General features: G+C 42.9%; 1 protein-coding gene across 2 annotated transcripts in view; it reads left to right on the top strand.

Moving 5' to 3' along the window:
• Nucleotides 1-4633, top strand: part of TLDC2 (TBC/LysM-associated domain containing 2) — a 34017-nt gene extending 29384 nt beyond the window's left edge. For both annotated transcript variants that reach the window (XM_082272535.1, XM_082272534.1), the window contains 2 exons: nt 4115-4191; nt 4349-4633. In XM_082272535.1, the coding sequence (XP_082128661.1) occupies nt 4115-4191; nt 4349-4484 (213 nt within the window). In that variant the 3' untranslated portion in view covers nt 4485-4633. The remainder of the gene's footprint in view (nt 1-4114; nt 4192-4348) is intronic.
• Nucleotides 4634-16772: the final 12139 nt, after the last annotated feature.

The following is a 16772-nucleotide window of genomic DNA, read 5'->3' as shown; positions in this document are numbered from 1 at the left end:
TCCAGAAGTGCATTTGTGAGGTCAGGCACTGATGTAGATGGGAGGGCCTGGCTGGCAGTCTCTGCTCTAATTCATCCCAAAGGTGTTCTATCGGGTTGAGGTCAGGAATCTGTGCAGACCAGTCAAGTTCCTCCACCCCAAACTCGCTCATCCATGTCTTTATGGACCTTGCTTTGTGCACTGGTCCAAATCATTTGGGAGAGGGGAGATTATGGTGTGGGGGTTGTTTTTCAGGGGTTGGGCTTGGCCCCTTAGTTCCTTTGAAGGGAACTCTTAAAGTGTCAGCATACCAAGATATTTTGGACAATTTTATGCTCCCAACTTTGTGGGAACAGTTTGGAAATGGCCCCTTCCTGTTCCAACATGACTGCACGCCAGTACACAAACAAGGTCCATAAAGACATGGATGAGCGAGTTTGGTGGGGAGGAATTTGACTGGCCTGAGTCCTGACCTCAACCTGATAGAACACCTTCGGCAGGAATTAGAGCGGAATCTGCGACCCAGGCCTTCTCACCCAACCTCACAAATGAGCTTCTGGAAGAATGGTCAAACATTCCTATAGACACACTCCTAAACCTTGTGGAAAGCCTTCCTAGAAGAATTAAAGATGTTATACTTGCAAAGGGTGGGCCAACTCAATATTGAACCCTATGGACTAAGACTGGGATGCCATTAAAGTTCATGTGTGTGTAAAGGCAGGTGTCCCAATACTTTTGGTAATATAGTGTATTTCTATCACATATCCCAAAATAAGAGGCTTACGTCTCGTTTTTGGACTGTGGTTGGAGCCATGAAAATCACTGTGTTACACCTCAATGGCCATATGCACATCCAGAAACACTGGTGTATAATGCAAATATAAGCTCATATTAATAACTCCAAACTGCATACAGCTGTTTCAGTCATTTTGTCCATCAATGCATTGTGTGGAAACCGTGGCTTCCTATAGAGCAGGGCTTGGGATCCAACAATGGATAGAGTCTTCTAATTGACAGAAAGAGAAGGGAAATCTCTCCAAAAAACATATCTATTTTTATTATACGGAGGAACGGATACAACTTCTGACATTGTTTTTATTTCCTTCCATGCTTAATTTTCTGCTGACAACTGCACCCCCATTTCTTGTCCTGGTGTCAGGACCAGGATCTGAACCCATGACCTCTGCTGCATCTGTCAGTAGATCTTGCTAAGCCACCTGAGATGCTGAGCAGCTCCTTACCTGAATCCTTAGATAAATGTACTTTCAATCTTGTTTCTGGTGAACTGTATACCATAAACTTCCTCTTTAAGCCCTGTTTTTTGTACTTCTTGTTTGTCAGATTATTGTGTTCTTCTCCAGCCAATATCTTTCTCCCTTCGCTTTCCCTGTCCTCTGTATCTTCATTACCACTCATTACAGCCCTGGGCTTATTCCTTGACTAGGCTTCCGCTTGATCCCAACCTGCAACCACTTGATACTGACCTTTGGCATGTTACTCACGACGCTTCTGCTTGATCCCTACCTGCTACATCTGCTACCAGACACTGGCTTGGTCACATCCTGGTAGGGCAATCCTGAGGACCACAGCCTAGGACTAGCAGGTAGCGAAAGCCATCTCCACCATCGGAAGCTCTGGTGAAGACCAGTTAGCGATTAAACCCTGCACCTCATATGTGCCCGCGTTATCCACCAGGGTGATCTGATTGTGTTCTTATCCTGCTGGTTGGTGGGAACCTCTCTATTGCAATGGCTACTGGTCTCCGAGCTTACCCCTGATTGTGACTCTTGGTGCCATAGGGATAGAATTTCAAACTATGTTTTTATTTCTTTCCATATCTACTTTTCTAGTGACAACCACACCCCCATTTCTTGTCTTGGTGTCACAGTGATAGACCTTCTAAAATGTTTCCCCTATCATACCTACATTTCTGGTGACAACTTCACCCTCATTCTATGGCATGGTGTCACAGGGATAGAACATCTGATAATGTTTTATTTCCTTCCATATCTACTTTTCTGGTGACAACTGTACCCCATTGCCATGTTACATAGTTACATATAGTAGTTGAGGTTGAATAAGACAATAGTCCATCCAGTTCAACCTGTGTAGGTGTGTGTGGCCGTAATCAATTCCCATACCCCTGAATGTTTTGATCTTGGAGATGTATGTCCAAGAGTCTTTTCAAAGAAGCCATACTCCCCGCAGTTTCCACCATTTGTGGTAGAGAATTCCACAATCTTATTGCCCTTACTGTAAAAAAACCCCCTGCGTAGCATGAGGTTAAATCGCTCCTCCTCTAATCGCATTGTATGTCCTCGTGTCCTCTTACGTGTCATGGTGTCATAGGGATAAAAAATTGACAACATTTTTTATTTTCTTCTTTACCTACCTCTTCGGTGACAACTGCCCTCCAATTCTTGTCATGGTGTCACATAGCTATAACTTCTGACAATGTTTTTTATTTCTTTCCATACCTACCTCTCTAGTGACAACTGCCCTCCATTTTTTGTCATGGAGTCCCAAAGAAAGAACTTTTGTTTTTATTTCCTTCCATGCCTACTTTTCAGGTGACAGCCGCACCCCCATTTCTTCTTTTGGCATCACAGTAATCGATCTGCTGACAATGTTTTTATTTTCCGGTGGCGTTACAGACAGAGGTAAAAACCTAAATAAAATTGTAACAACTTATCCAAAACTTCAAAAATTGTATGTCTTAAGTTTAAACATCTATAATTAACCAATCAGTGCTCGGATCCTTAAAGATGATGGACCACCCAATAATGGAAGAATAAATATATAAAACACGTAGTAACAGATGTAGTAAAAAAAATGGTGATGCAGCAGTATAATCAAATCACAATAAATATCCGCAGTGTAGTATAAAAGATGCAATAATCAGTCAACGGTCATAAATAGATCAAATAAATACATCAAAAATATACTATAAATATAATAAAGTGATAAGTGCTGAGAAAGTGCAGAAATGGTGATAAACTACTGAGCACCAGTAGCTAAGAATGTGACAGTGATTCAGCTACATAAAATAAGTATAGGCAAAATGTAAATCCAAATGTGAAAGGTAAAGATATTGATAAGCAAAGTTTCAATATAAATCCAGATCAATAAAGTATCAATAAAATGTAAATAAAATACTAAAAAGTCCATAGTATTTTATTTTTTCACGTTTAATATCAGCACTTGTATACACTAGCACAAGAATACATCTTATATACATTTTATTGATACTTTCTGGATTTATATTGAAACTTTGTTTATCAATATCGTTACCTTTCACATTTGGATTTACATTTTGCCTATACTTATTTTATGTAGCTCAATCACTGTCACATTCTTAGCTACTGGTGCTCAGTAGTTTATCACCATTTCTGCACTTTCTCAGCACTTATCACTTTATTATATTTATAGTGTATTTTTTATGTATTTATTTGATCTATTTATGACCGTTGACTGATTATTGCATCTTTTATACTACACTGCGGATATTTATTGTGATTTGATTATACTGCTGCATCACCATTTTTTTACTACATCTGTTACTACGTGTTTTATATATTTATTCTTCCATTATTGGGTGGTCCATCATCTTTAAGGATCCGAGCGCTGATTCTCTCTACAGTAAACCCCCCTCCATTGCGGGGGTTACGTTCCGGACCCAGCTGCGAAAAGTGAAAATCCGCGAAATAGAAAAACCCTATTAAAATGCATTGTAGGCATGTTTTTTTACTGTCACTGTACGTGTAAAAGCATTTTAAGGTCTTTAAACACACTTTTAAAACAATAGAAACTCATTTAAACACATAAAAGATACTTAGAGACAGAGCAAGAGCTATGGAAAACACAAAAATATTTCATTTTTAATGATTTATATAGTAAAATAACATTACAAAAAAAACGCAATATACGGGGACCGCAAAAACTGAACCACGATGGAGCGGGGGTTTACTGTATTTTATATATTATTGTGGTATGTGGTGACACTACTGAATTGGCTGCTTAGTCCTTGGTGTTCCACTATATATAAATATATCTTCTTCTTGCTTCTTACATCTTATACCTACTGGTAGCGCATAGGTTTACCCCTTTTATAATTAACCAATATGTTCTATTCAAGGTCTTCCGGTGGACAGGAGACAACACCTTTTTTGTCAGAGGGGATTTCCAGTCCTTGACATTCGGAGGGGGCAAATAGTAAGTATGCCAAAGTGCTCGTGCAAAGTGCTCATTCAAAGTGCTCGTGCAAAGTGCTCATTCAAAGTGTTCGTGCAGGACAAAAAAAAAATATATATATTTTTGCCATATGTCACTTTGTTTTTATAACCATATATACCTGCTGTTTTCTTCTCAGTGGTCATTTTGGTCTGTGGCTGGATGGAGATTTGTATAACGGAAGAAGTCAGAGGTGTGACACCTTCAACAACCTAATACTGTCCAGTAAGGAGCAATTCCACATCCACAGCGTTGAAGCCTGGGCATTCACCTGAGTGTCCCCCACTGGCCCTCCATTTCCATCCTTCGGACAGACTCTTAAAACGATTGGTTGGATGTAACAAATGTTCAGAGAATTGGGCAAAAGACGGACAGGGATTTGCTGGCAATTGAAATCGCTGATAAATGGCGGGGGTTCGTTTTTTTGTTTTTTTTTTGTTGTGTTGGCCAATAGAAAACACTGCTGACTGTTTCTATGCCATCTCCTTCCAGGACTATTAAATTAGGGAAGTTCATGAAAAATATTTAAGCTTTTGGACTTTGACTGGTTCCCATATTTTTGTGTCACAGAAATTGAAGGTTGTTAAAGAAAAGCTAAATTTTTGACAGTGTTTTAAGTTTAAGTGATTGTAAAAAATCCCAAAAAATTGTTTTTTTTGTGAATAGTTTGTATTACTAATTATATACTGTATGTGTGTACATGAGGCCATAGTTGGCCATTACCTGTTCAGGATCTGTTTTCTGTTTGTGTCCCGCATGGTCACCATATCCGTGCTTTATTTTTTCTTTATGGATGAGGTGTAATTAAAAATCATAGATTCTCTGTGCCTATTGAAGCTTATCTCAACAGTCAATGCAGAGACCAATGTCCCCATCTTAAAAATTTGCAGGTAAAAGCACAGAATAATCAAATATTTTAAATGATTACATGCACCCTTTTTCTTTTCTTTAAAGTGGTTTTTAAAGGCTCAAGGTTTTTTACCTTCATGCATTCTATGTGTGCAGCAGCCCCCCTCAGCCCCCTTAATACTTACCTAAGCCCCATCTCGATCCAGCGATGTGCACGAGAGCCTCGGCTCTCTGGGGACTCTCCCTCCTCATTGGCTGAAACAATTACAGCTCGTAAGCCGATGAGAAGAGAAAGAGAGCAGGACTGAGCCACGGCTTTGTGTCTGAATGGACACGCAGAGCAGCAGCTCGGGTGCGAGCCTGCTTGGGTGTGCCCATAGCAAGCTGTTTGCTATGGGAGCACTTGTCAGGAGGGAGGGGCCAGGAGTGCCAGCGGGGGACTGGAGAAGAGGAGGAAGGGGGCCACTCTGTGCAAAACCACAGCCAGAGCAGGTAAGTATGACATGTTTGTTATTTAAAAAAAAAAAACTTCCTTTAATATCACTTTAAATGATTTTGTATTCACTTGCAATGTCCTTTTTGACGATGTCAGATGATGACGAAATGCGTAGGGAGGAGCCAGTGACGCGTGACGTATACACCAGTGGAGGACGCGGCGGCCATCTTGTTGGTTATCAAACCGGCAGTTTAGCTATGAAACGCCTGCTTTCTGTCTTCTATATGTTATCACCATCTGGCACATTGTAGACTGTTGGAGAATCCTAGGATTATACCCGCTGTATATAGGAGTTCCTGCTTTGTATTGGCCTTTGTAATGAGGGTCAATTCAGTCCAGTAAGAGGCTTTGCAATTGGGTGCTGGTGGTGGTTCCTGTATCAGTCACAGAAGATATGAGCATCTGGCCACTATCTCTGCACTTGCCTTTCCTTTTGGATATGGACTTTATTTGACACATATTTAGCGCTACACCTATTTTCAATGTCCTTTTCGACTTTCAATCTTTAAAATTTGACTACTCCAGAAGTATCAATTCCCTATCACAGCCCCTCCTGCCTTACACATCATAGCCCTCTCCTCTTCTGGGAGTATCTAATTACTTTCTATGCTGGCCCACCAACTCCTCTCCTCCCTTTTGCTCCCTATATAATCTTTTTTCCAGGCGTCAACATGGCAGCATGCATGTGGTAGTATACTGCCATGGATTGACACCAGGAAAGGAAAATTATGGTAAGTATTTGATATAATTTTCCAATTCCCTGGCATCAAAATGGCAGCATACTACCACATGTATGCTGCCATGGATTGGCTCCAGGAATCAGGGCCAGTGGGCAGGAGGGGCAGCTGCCCTGGGCACAATGGTTTATTGCAGAGATGGGGGCGCCCTGACCCTAACCCTTAGGGAAAGGGGGGGTGCAGTTTGGCATTTTTGCCCTGGGCACTGGATGACCTTGCCCCGACACTGCCAGGAATGAAAAATGACGGTAAGTATTTGATATAATTTTCCAATTCCCTGGCATCAAAATGGCAGCATACTACCACATGTATGCTGCCATGGATTGGCTCCAGGAATCAGGGCCAGTGGGCAGCTGCCCTGGGCACAATGGTTTATTGCAGAAATTGGGACGCCCTGACCCTAATCCTAAGGGAAAGGGGGGGGTGCAGTTTGGCATTTTTGCCCTGGGCACTGGATGACCTTGTCCCGCCACTGCCAGGAATGAAGAATGACGGTAAGTATTTGATACAATTTTCCATTATGTAGCTGACAGAGGTAAAGAGAAGATGAATACCATAGAGCTTCCTTTTATCAACTTTATTTACCCCAGAGGATCCCTTGAAATAAATTCAAGATCCTAGGGGAACCGATGCTATTAAATCAGAGGGAAGAATGTCCCTCTTACATTACTCTTTAATCATTTAAAGTGATATTAAAGGAATCTGATACAGTGGGAACACTCCCTCAGACCAAATGAATCAAACATGGACACATGCAACAGGCCTAACTACAGATCAGGCAGAGCAAACTATACGTTTCCTAGCACCTACCTAGGAGGGTGTTACGGATAGTTAAAAAAAAAAAAAAGTTAAAAAAATAAAATTGTAATAAAATGTATTAAAAAATAAATAAATAAATAGCCCTAACCCCATTGCCCTGCACACACCTGCAAATGCAAATGTGTGCTCAGGGTGGGCACATGCATGTTCAATGTAATGCACCACACATGTGAGGTATCTCTGTAAACGTCGGAGTGGAATAAATTATTCCAGCACCAAAGCTCACAGTTAAAGTGGTTGTAAACCTTCGTTTTTTTTTTTTTTTCAAAAAGAAAAAAGATGTTATATTTACCTGCTTTGTGCAATGATTTTGCATAGAGCAGTCCCTTACTTTCTCTTCTAGGGTCCCCCGCCAGCAGGGCCGGGACAAAGAGTAGGCAGAAGTGACAGCTGCCCTGGGCACCATGTGTATTATAGGGATGGGGGAGATGCAATTTCTTTCTACTATATGGCTGACAGGGGTAGTGACAGCAGATCAATACTTCTATCAGCTCAGTGCTGGAAGGAGCTCTGTGATCATTTCAGGGAGAAGGACGGTCCGCTGTGTTTACAACAGCCGACCGTCTTTCTCTCTCAGCGGGGAGTGATCGAGAGTGTCAGGAGGTGTGGGCTGTGCTCTCTCTCCCCTCCACCTCATAAGCTTGTACATAATGAAAGAGGAGGAGGGGGGTGTAATTTGGCATCTTTGCTCTGGGCACTGGATTATCTTTTCCCAGCACTGCCCGCCAGTACTCTCTGCTCCTCCTCTTCTCCGAGTGCCCCCAAAGCAAGCTACTTGCTATGGGGGCACACGTGCAGGCTCAATCCTGAGCCAGGCTGTATGCACAAACACTCACAGCGCGGCTCGGTCCTGCCCCGCACTCCCACCTGACAGGTTGATTTGATAGCCAATGGCTCCTGCTGTCATCAGAGCCTCCTGTGAATACAGAAAGAGGGGAGAAGATGTGCTGCAGATGGGTACAGAGCTGGATCAAGAATAGACTCATGTGTTTAAGGGGAGGACTGGGGGGCAGCTTATTGAAAGGTTTCAGAGAATGTATTAAAGTGGTTGTAAACCCTTACATATACCCAGTGAAGTGACCGGCCGCAGGTGATGTACAGAGATGAAACAAATCCTCCTACATAAGTTGTATTCTGACTCCAATTGTTGTAATAGTGACTGATCCCTTTCTGAGACCTATTCCTGGCCTGTACAAGCAGATACAATCACCAATTGTTATCAGAGAGCTGAACTCACCAGACACTGTTTCTTTCCATCCTCGTAGGTTTTTATTGCAACCAGTAGTTATAGCAGACAACAAAATGTGGCAGATGATTGAAGGATGGTATCAGCAGGTCAAAACATGGTAATGTGTTTCCGGATGTGAGCAGATTGTATAAAAGGCCTAAACAGATGTGTCCATCTATATTCCCACAAGCATAAAGAAGCAGGAACAGGAAATACATCATCGATGGGAGGGGACAGGAGGGAACACAGAAGGGAAAGACAGAAAGCAAGTGCAACAACTGAAACAACCACAAGATGGCAGTATAAACCAATTATAATGACATTACCACAAGTATGCATTATATTATATTTTACATATTGGTGTAACAGCACAAGTTGTACTTGTTTATCGGAAGTTTTCTCTTTAAGAGCCGGTTCACACTAATCCGACTTGTCAGGCGACTTGGTCGCCTGACAAGTAGATTCCAATGCTGTGCAATGGAAGCGTTCTAATCAGAGCAACTCAAGTCGCTCCGACTTAGAAAAAGGTTCCTGCACTATTTTTTGGCAAAGTCAGAGCGACCTGCATTGACTTCATTAGTCGCCCGAAGTCGGGCGACTTTGAGTCGGATTAGTGTGAACCGACTCTTCATCTTTTCAAAGACCAGAACTTATACAGCTTGTCTAAGCGTTCAGAAAAAAGGCGGCGTGGAGCTGAATTCCCACTCTGCACAGCTTAGCGAGCAGAGCTCTGAGAGCTGATTGGAGAGGAGGGGAGGGGAGGGGAGGGAAAGGACTCCCGTTTTACACAGCACACAGGAACAGAGCTGAGGCTGTCGATCAGCTGGAACTCCCTACCCTGTCACATTTCATCTTTTGGTGTCAGGAAATCTTGTCAGAAGTGATTCATGCTGATAGCAGAGGAATGAAACAGCAGACAGAAATGACACTTAGTGCTCCTAATTGAGACAAGTACACACTAAATAGGGATGTGCTTTGTTCATGTTTCATGTCTGAGGTTTACAACCACTTTAAGGTAAAAACCTTTTGCCTTTAGGACCACAAATTTATGGTATCATCTTTCATATTTTACCAAAAAAATTGATAATATATTGCATTTGTCCTAAATGTAACTTTAGTGTACTTTTTACTGAAATCTTGTGTTTTCTAAACATTTTCACTAATATTGCTTCTTAATCCTAAAAGTGACATTGAAACCAGGACCCTCAGTGGTTGTCCAGGCGTCTGCGCTCGTTGTGCGTGCTCTGCTACTTTGGCGACTCTCGGCTCTTCTGCCCTCCAAACCTCACCCTCAGATCTCCTTAGTATCTGTGCAACATTACTTTAAAATTCTTTATGTTATCATCACGGGTTTAAATGTCACTTTTGGGATTTAGAGGAGGATTGGAATCCCTGTCAGGTTTTTAATTGCTGACTGTGTCCCCTTATTAGGGATATTTACCATCTCTATTTCTCATGTAGTGCTACCCCCATAGGAGCCATTGGTGAATGGGATCCCCCACCCTGCACAGCCAGGCACACAGCATTTCCCCACATCACACAGAGTCAGGAAACAATCCAAGCAGGTTTTTTTTTTCGTTTATTAGGGGATTTGAACTTTGATGGGGATGGGGATGGATGCGGAATATGGGATGCCCACATATTAGTGTAGTATCAGGGACAACTATATACAGTTCATCTAATATACAGTTGTGTTCAAAATTATTCAACCCCCAATGCTGTAAAGGGTTTTAGGGAATTTAGTGTACATTTGTAATTGTATTCAGAATGAAATCCAACAAGGACTTCTTAAAAAAACATATGCAACTAAAATGACATCAATTGGTTTTGTAATACAGTAGTAAATGTTTCTTTTGTGAATTCTTCATTGACACAATTATTCAACCCCTTAAAGACTACCACTCTGAAGAACAGAGGTTCATTGAAGTGTTTTCAATCAGGTATTGAAAACACCTGTGGATGTCAGGGAGCAGCAATAAAGCCTAATAAGCACCAATTAGGCAGCTTTAAAATGACTGTGATACTCAGCTCCTTCTAGACATTTACTGGTGTGGTTACAAACATTGTGAAGTCAAGAGAATGGTCCAGGAAGACAAGAGAAGAGGTGATTACTCTTCACATGAAGGGCAATGGCTATAAGAAGATTGCAAAGATGTTAAACATACCAAGAGACACCATAGGAAGCATCATTCACAAATTCAAGGCAAAGGGCACTGTTGAAATGCTACCTGGTCGTGGCAGAAAGAAGATGCTGACTTCGACTGCTGTGCGCTACCTGAAGCGTAGAGTGGAGAAAAGTCCCTGTGTGACTGCTGAGGAACTGAGAAAAGATTTGTCAGATGTGGGTACTGAAGTTTCTGCTCAGACAATACGGCGCACACTGCGTAATGAAGGCCTCCATGCTAGAACTCCCAGGCGCACCCCCTTGCTGTCTCCAAAGATTAAGAAGAGTCGACTGCAGTATGCCAAAAGTCATGTGGACAAACCACAGAAGTTTTGGGATAGTGTTCTGTGGACTGATGAAACAAAATTAGAACTGTTTGGGCCCATGGATCAACGCTATGTTTGGAGGAGGCCTATGAAGAAAAGAACACCTTGCCTACTGTGAAGCATGGCGGGGGGTCAATCATGCTTTGGGGCTGTTTGGCTTCTGCAGGTACAGGGAAGCTTCAGCGTGTGCAAGGTACCATGAATTCTCTTCAGTACCAGGAGATATTGGATGACAATGTGATGCAGTCCGTCACAAACCTTAGGCTTGGGAGACGTTGGACCTTTCAACAGGACAATGATCCCAAGCATACCTCCAAGTCCACTAGAGCATGGTTGCAGATTAAAGGCTGGAACATTTTGGAGTGGCCATCACAGTCACCAGACTTAAATCCGATTGAGAACCTCTAGTGGGACTTAAAGAAAGCAGTTGCAGTGCACAAGCCTAAGAATGTGACTGAACTGGAGGCTTTTGCCCATGACGAATGGGTGAAGATACCCGTAGATCGCTGCAAGACACTTGTGTCAAGGTATGCTTCACATTTAAAAGCTGTTATAACTGTAAAAGGATGTTGTACTAAGTACTAAGATTGAATGTCACTTGGGGGTTGAATAAAACCGATAATGATGTGAGCACAGAAAAGACATTTGTGGTTATTTCATTATAAATGTTATGTTATATTTGTCTGACCTACACGTGCCTCTTTGATTTAATTGTAAGCAGGATGACTGAATGATCAAAATCAATGTCAAACTGGCCAAAACAATCAATTTCAGTGGGGGTTGAATAATTTTGAACACAACTGTATACACTCCTCTGCTTCCTGCACAAACCTGCTTGCAGATGGACCCTTCTCCTCCAGAACAACACTTGGTTGTGGAACTACACATAGATGGATAGTCTAACAAAAGGCTCAGTTAGACAAGTAGCAAATGCTCTTTACAGACAGGGACCGCGAGCCCCCTTGGTGTAGAAAATAAAGTCCTAGTGCACAGCTGTCCTATCTGTGGCTTTTGGTCCCAGTACCCAGGGACGGCCCTACCATGGGTCCCGCTGGGTCCATTGGACCAAGGCAGGTCTTGGAGAGGGGCGGCAGGATGACTCCCAAGATTTTTTTTTCCAGCAGTTTTGTGTGTTATCAGTTTGCAGGCGCATTACAGGCGGCATTTCCCCATCTCCTTCTGCTACCTGTAGTGCAAACTGATGATTATGAGGAGACGGAGCGTCTCCTCCAGGTAACGCCCTTCACACGATCGCGGTGTGCACAATGACATCAGACATGAGCACACTCTATCTCACTCCTGGATCTTCTAGGGCGGTGGGCGCGGCAGACACAGGAATGACAGGAGGACTGAGGACAGACAGCGGGTGTTTGGTGGACGGGTCTGATGGTGAGTTATGGAAGAAGATATCAGTATATATAATATTTTCTAAATTTTAAATTTATATAAAATAATAGATGTGGGGGGCCTTTTGGTGGGCGTGATTTATTTTTAGGGGTTGGGGGGAGGGGCAGCATTTAATTCTTGGACCCAGGCAGCACAATGTCTTGGGCCAACCCTACCAGTACCACCACTTCAGGCACTGCCTTCCCCCTGGCTGCAGCTGCCCATTTCTCCTGCCCATTCCACCACAGTCCTCCTGACTGGCTCTGCCCCCCATCCCAGACTGCTCTCTCTCAGTCCTCCTAGGCATGCCTCTCAGTCCTCCTGACTTTCTGTCACTCGCCAGCCCACCTGGCTGTCTTCTTCCCTGGAGATTTGCCTGGCAGTGTCCTCCTGCTGTCCTCTCCTTGCTCCCGTGTCTCCTGGTCAGCATCCCTCTGTGTGTCATCAGAAGGGTTCCTTCCGCACCCAAGCCCCAGCCTGAGTTCAACTAGGGGGTTACTCTCAAAGGCCCCTGACAGTTAAAGGTTAACTCCACTTTTGTTGAGTTCTGTGTGATCTATATACATTACAAGGATTATAACAACCTTTATTGCAGATTCCTACCTTTTGTTAATCTGAAGAAATATTGTTTGTTCCTCTGTGCCTCTGTACTAAGTGAGTCTAATGGGAATGGTTTCATAGATATCAATCAGCTGTGCACCTGCAGAGCACTAATGAGGAAATCTGCTGGGCCTGCATCCCTTTAGACGTGTTCCTGTTGGAAGTATCTCACCAAAAATAAAATTGCAGGGGATGCCTGAAATATGACTTTAGTGCAGACTTCTTGGAAAATCAGTGAACCAATCACACAAGCAGGAAATGATGTTTCTGGGGTGTGGTCAGTATACATTCTGGTAGCCATATTGCAATGCATTTTTAGAAAAGGACAGCAGCTGCAGATTGAAAAGGAAAGGTCATTTTTAATAATATTCAATTACAATATGATTTGTGTCGCAATTATATACACTATTGTTTTTTTCTTTAGTTGCTATTTTTGTTTCCCACAAAAGTGGAGTTACCCTTTAACACTCCGTCTCCAGCTTCCTCCCAAACTCCACTGTAAGTGATGTGACTGCAGCTGGGCTGACCCGGAGTATTTGACGTGGCCCGCCCCCTGCCAACCCATCTGTTGGGGATTGGTCAGGGCCCTCAGAACACTCCAGACAGCTCCACCTTACCTCCCCTCCCATTCTTCTAGATGTTTCCAGTAAGTTCTAGAAGTAGGGGGGGTCTCAGTAATGCTGCCTGTGAGTCACCCAGCCCTCCCTGGACCTCTGCCCAACCCAGGAAAAAACACACAGGCTTGGCTGGCAGCCAAGCCTGAACAAATTTACCTATACTAGCAAAAACCTGACTCTAGCACTCTAGCAATGCTAGGGGGTGCTACACTCAGGTTTACCTATTGCATCGGGAGTAAAAATCCCAAATGTTTGGGTTGTCACCAAAACAAGAACTCATGGGAAATTTTCTAATGGAGACACTAGTTCTGGTGCCCCTGGTGCCAACCAGTGATTTCCATTGATATATATTTATTGGTATAAACCAATAAATATATATAAAAAATTATACAAACATGGAGTAAGATATATTTTATTGGTACATAGCAGAGACATACAGTGAAATCTCACAATACGCAATAATCTTTAGAAGAATGATTTGTATTCAGATAAGCATTATGAGTACAACAAAAACAGTCATATCCAAGGTATCTGCATAGGTTTCATGGTGTGTCCAGGACTCTGGAACCACAAAAAAAAAATAAAATAAAATTAGGAAATAAAATAAATTAGAGATATATAACCAGGGAGAGAAACAAAGGGAAGTACCACCAGTGCCTCCACAAGAGGCCAAATGACCTGCCAAGCCGCCCTATATACTCCCCATGAGAGAGAACACACTGCCCACACTGAGACTCTATCCCGTGCGCGGCGCTTGCCAGGTCCAAGCCCCACAGTTAAACCACGCATGTGCAGGATGGCCGATCATGCATTCGCAGCAGAACTAATGATCGCCGCTGCCATCTTGAAAGAGGGCAGGGAGGCGGAATGCCAAGCTTGAGGCACCAAAGCCAACAGGGAAAGTGGGACAACCTGTCCAAATGGCCATTGCCTCGTACCCCTAGTGGTAGCACCGGTGTTCTGCCGAAAACTCCAACTCGCCAAAATTTCCAACCACGTCACTTCCGGTGACTCTCCAACAGCAATAATTGGAAATTTAGATTAGTTGCTGTTTTCACAGAACACTGGCAGCCTGTACACTCCGGTATACGACGAGTTGACTGTTTTTGACAGAATACCGGGTAAGGAGGAAAAAAGTTGTCGCTGTCTTGGAGGCGGCCATGTTGTTGGTTAGTAGCGGCTGGACTAACTAATCGCTCCCCAGGGAGACAGAACGGCGGTCTGCCATTGTAAACACGGTGTTCTGTCAGTAATGAGCAAAGGGATCCTGTGTTCCTCCTATTTGGAAACACAGGTCCCTGTGTTCTTTTTTTTTTTCCAATAAAATTTTATTGAGAATAAAGGTTTAATATACAATAACGATAAACATATTAGCATTTCTTAAGTAACACACTTCTGGTTACAGTAATAACAGAATTCAAGAGCAGTGCAGCTTAGTAAAAAACAAAATAAAACAGAGGGGTAGGGAGGAAGCAAAAGGGTGAAGGGAAAATATGTAAACAAAAAGAGAAGCATAGAGAAGGTAAAAGAACAAGGGGGTGGGAGCAATATAACTCACTACAATGTCCCAAAGAGGGGGGGCTAGAGTCTTGACTCAGACGCCCAGTGGAATAGGGCATAGAATAATATCATGAGTCTCCTGCATTTATACCTGTGTAGAATTACATAGATATCTTGATCAACGGGGGTCTCCCCCACTCGAACCTGGTGTAGGGGGGGGGGCCCTGTGTTCATTCCATAAGTCCATCCCCCTCACAGGTAGAAAGCACCTCCTAGGGACACATTAAAACCTTTGATCGCCCCTGGTGTTAACCCCTTCCCTGCCAGTGTCATTATTACAGTAACAGTGCATCTCAGAATCAAACTTATACTTACGTCCATCCCCTTGAATTTTGAGAAGCAACCGTTGGGATACGTTTTTGGCATTTCACCGCTCCAACCTTTATACTTGCACTACGTACGTACCATGTTACGTTAAAATGTTACACTAAATGTTCTTGTTTATTACGGAGTGTTTCCTTTTGCTCCTACGTTGTCTTCCTTCTATATTTCATACCTACATATCTTAATTCTACCATGTTCTTTACTTTCCAAAAAATGTGAACTGGACTAGACGTTTGTAAGTTTACGATGTACCTGTATTGCCCTTCTTACAATCTAAATAAAACATTATGGAATTTATTAACAGTGCATATTTTTAGCACTGATTACTGTAGTAATGTCACTGGTCCCCCCAAAAGTGTAAAAAATGTCAGTCAAGGGTCCGATCTGTCTGCCACAATGTTGCAGTCCCGCTAAAAATCGCAGATCGCCGCCATTACTAGTAAAAAAATAAAAAAAATAAAGAAAAATTACATAAATATTTCCCGTAGTTTGTAGATGCAATAAGTAGTAGTTTGTAGATTTTACGCAAACCAATTAAAATACGCTTATTGGGATTTTTTTTTTTTTTTACCAAAAATATTTAGCAGAGTACAAATTGGCCTAAAATTATGAAAAAAATGTGATATTTAAAATTTTTTTGGGAATGTTTTATAGAAAAAAGTGAAAAATATTGTTTTTTTTTTTTAGAATTGTCAGGTCTATTTGTGGGAAAAAAGGACATTAATTTTATTTGGGTACAGCGCCGCACGACCGTGCAAGTGTCCATTAAATTAACGCAGTGCCGTATCACAAAAAATGACCTGGTCATTAAGGGGGAAAATCCGGTCCAAAAGTTGTTAAAGAGGAAGTAAATTCTTTCTTTTTTTTTTCTTTTTCCCTGCAAAGTAAATGCATAATGCATACTAGCACATTATGTGACACTTACCAAGGAAGACCGCGTTGCCCCCACAGCCGGCCGCATCCGTCTTCACCCGTCTTCCTTCCAGGTCTGCGGATTACGGCTGTATTACAAGCCGGAGCTGCGTGATGTCACTCCCGCGCATGCGCGCGCGAGCCGCCGGTCACGGCACAGGACTCTGAAGAAACGGCACGGGCGGCCGTTTCTTCAGAGCGCATGCGCCGATCACGTCATCAGCTACATAAAATGTAAATATCTCCTAAACAGTGCAAGTTTAGGAGATATTTACAGTACCTATAGGTGAGCCTTATCATAGACTTACCTATGGGTAAAAGTTATCAAAGTGGGTTTACAACAACTTTAACCACTTGCCGACTGCCTAACGACAATTTACGTCGGCAGTCAGCCCCTCACAGGCAAAGCGATGTAGATCTACATTGCTAGCCTGTGAGGCTCTGGGAAGCGCGCACGCCGCCGGATGCGCGCTCCCGCTCGGTCACGGACCCCCCCGTCCGTTACACCGGGAGAAAGGCAGGCGGCTAGTGTAAACAAAGCCACC

This window comes from Pelophylax lessonae (genome assembly GCF_965119305.1).
Source record: "Pelophylax lessonae genome assembly, chromosome: 11".
NCBI lineage: Eukaryota > Metazoa > Chordata > Amphibia > Anura > Ranidae > Pelophylax > Pelophylax lessonae.
The sequence above is the reverse complement of the archived record's forward strand: the minus strand, read 5'-3'. Positions and strand labels throughout refer to the sequence as shown.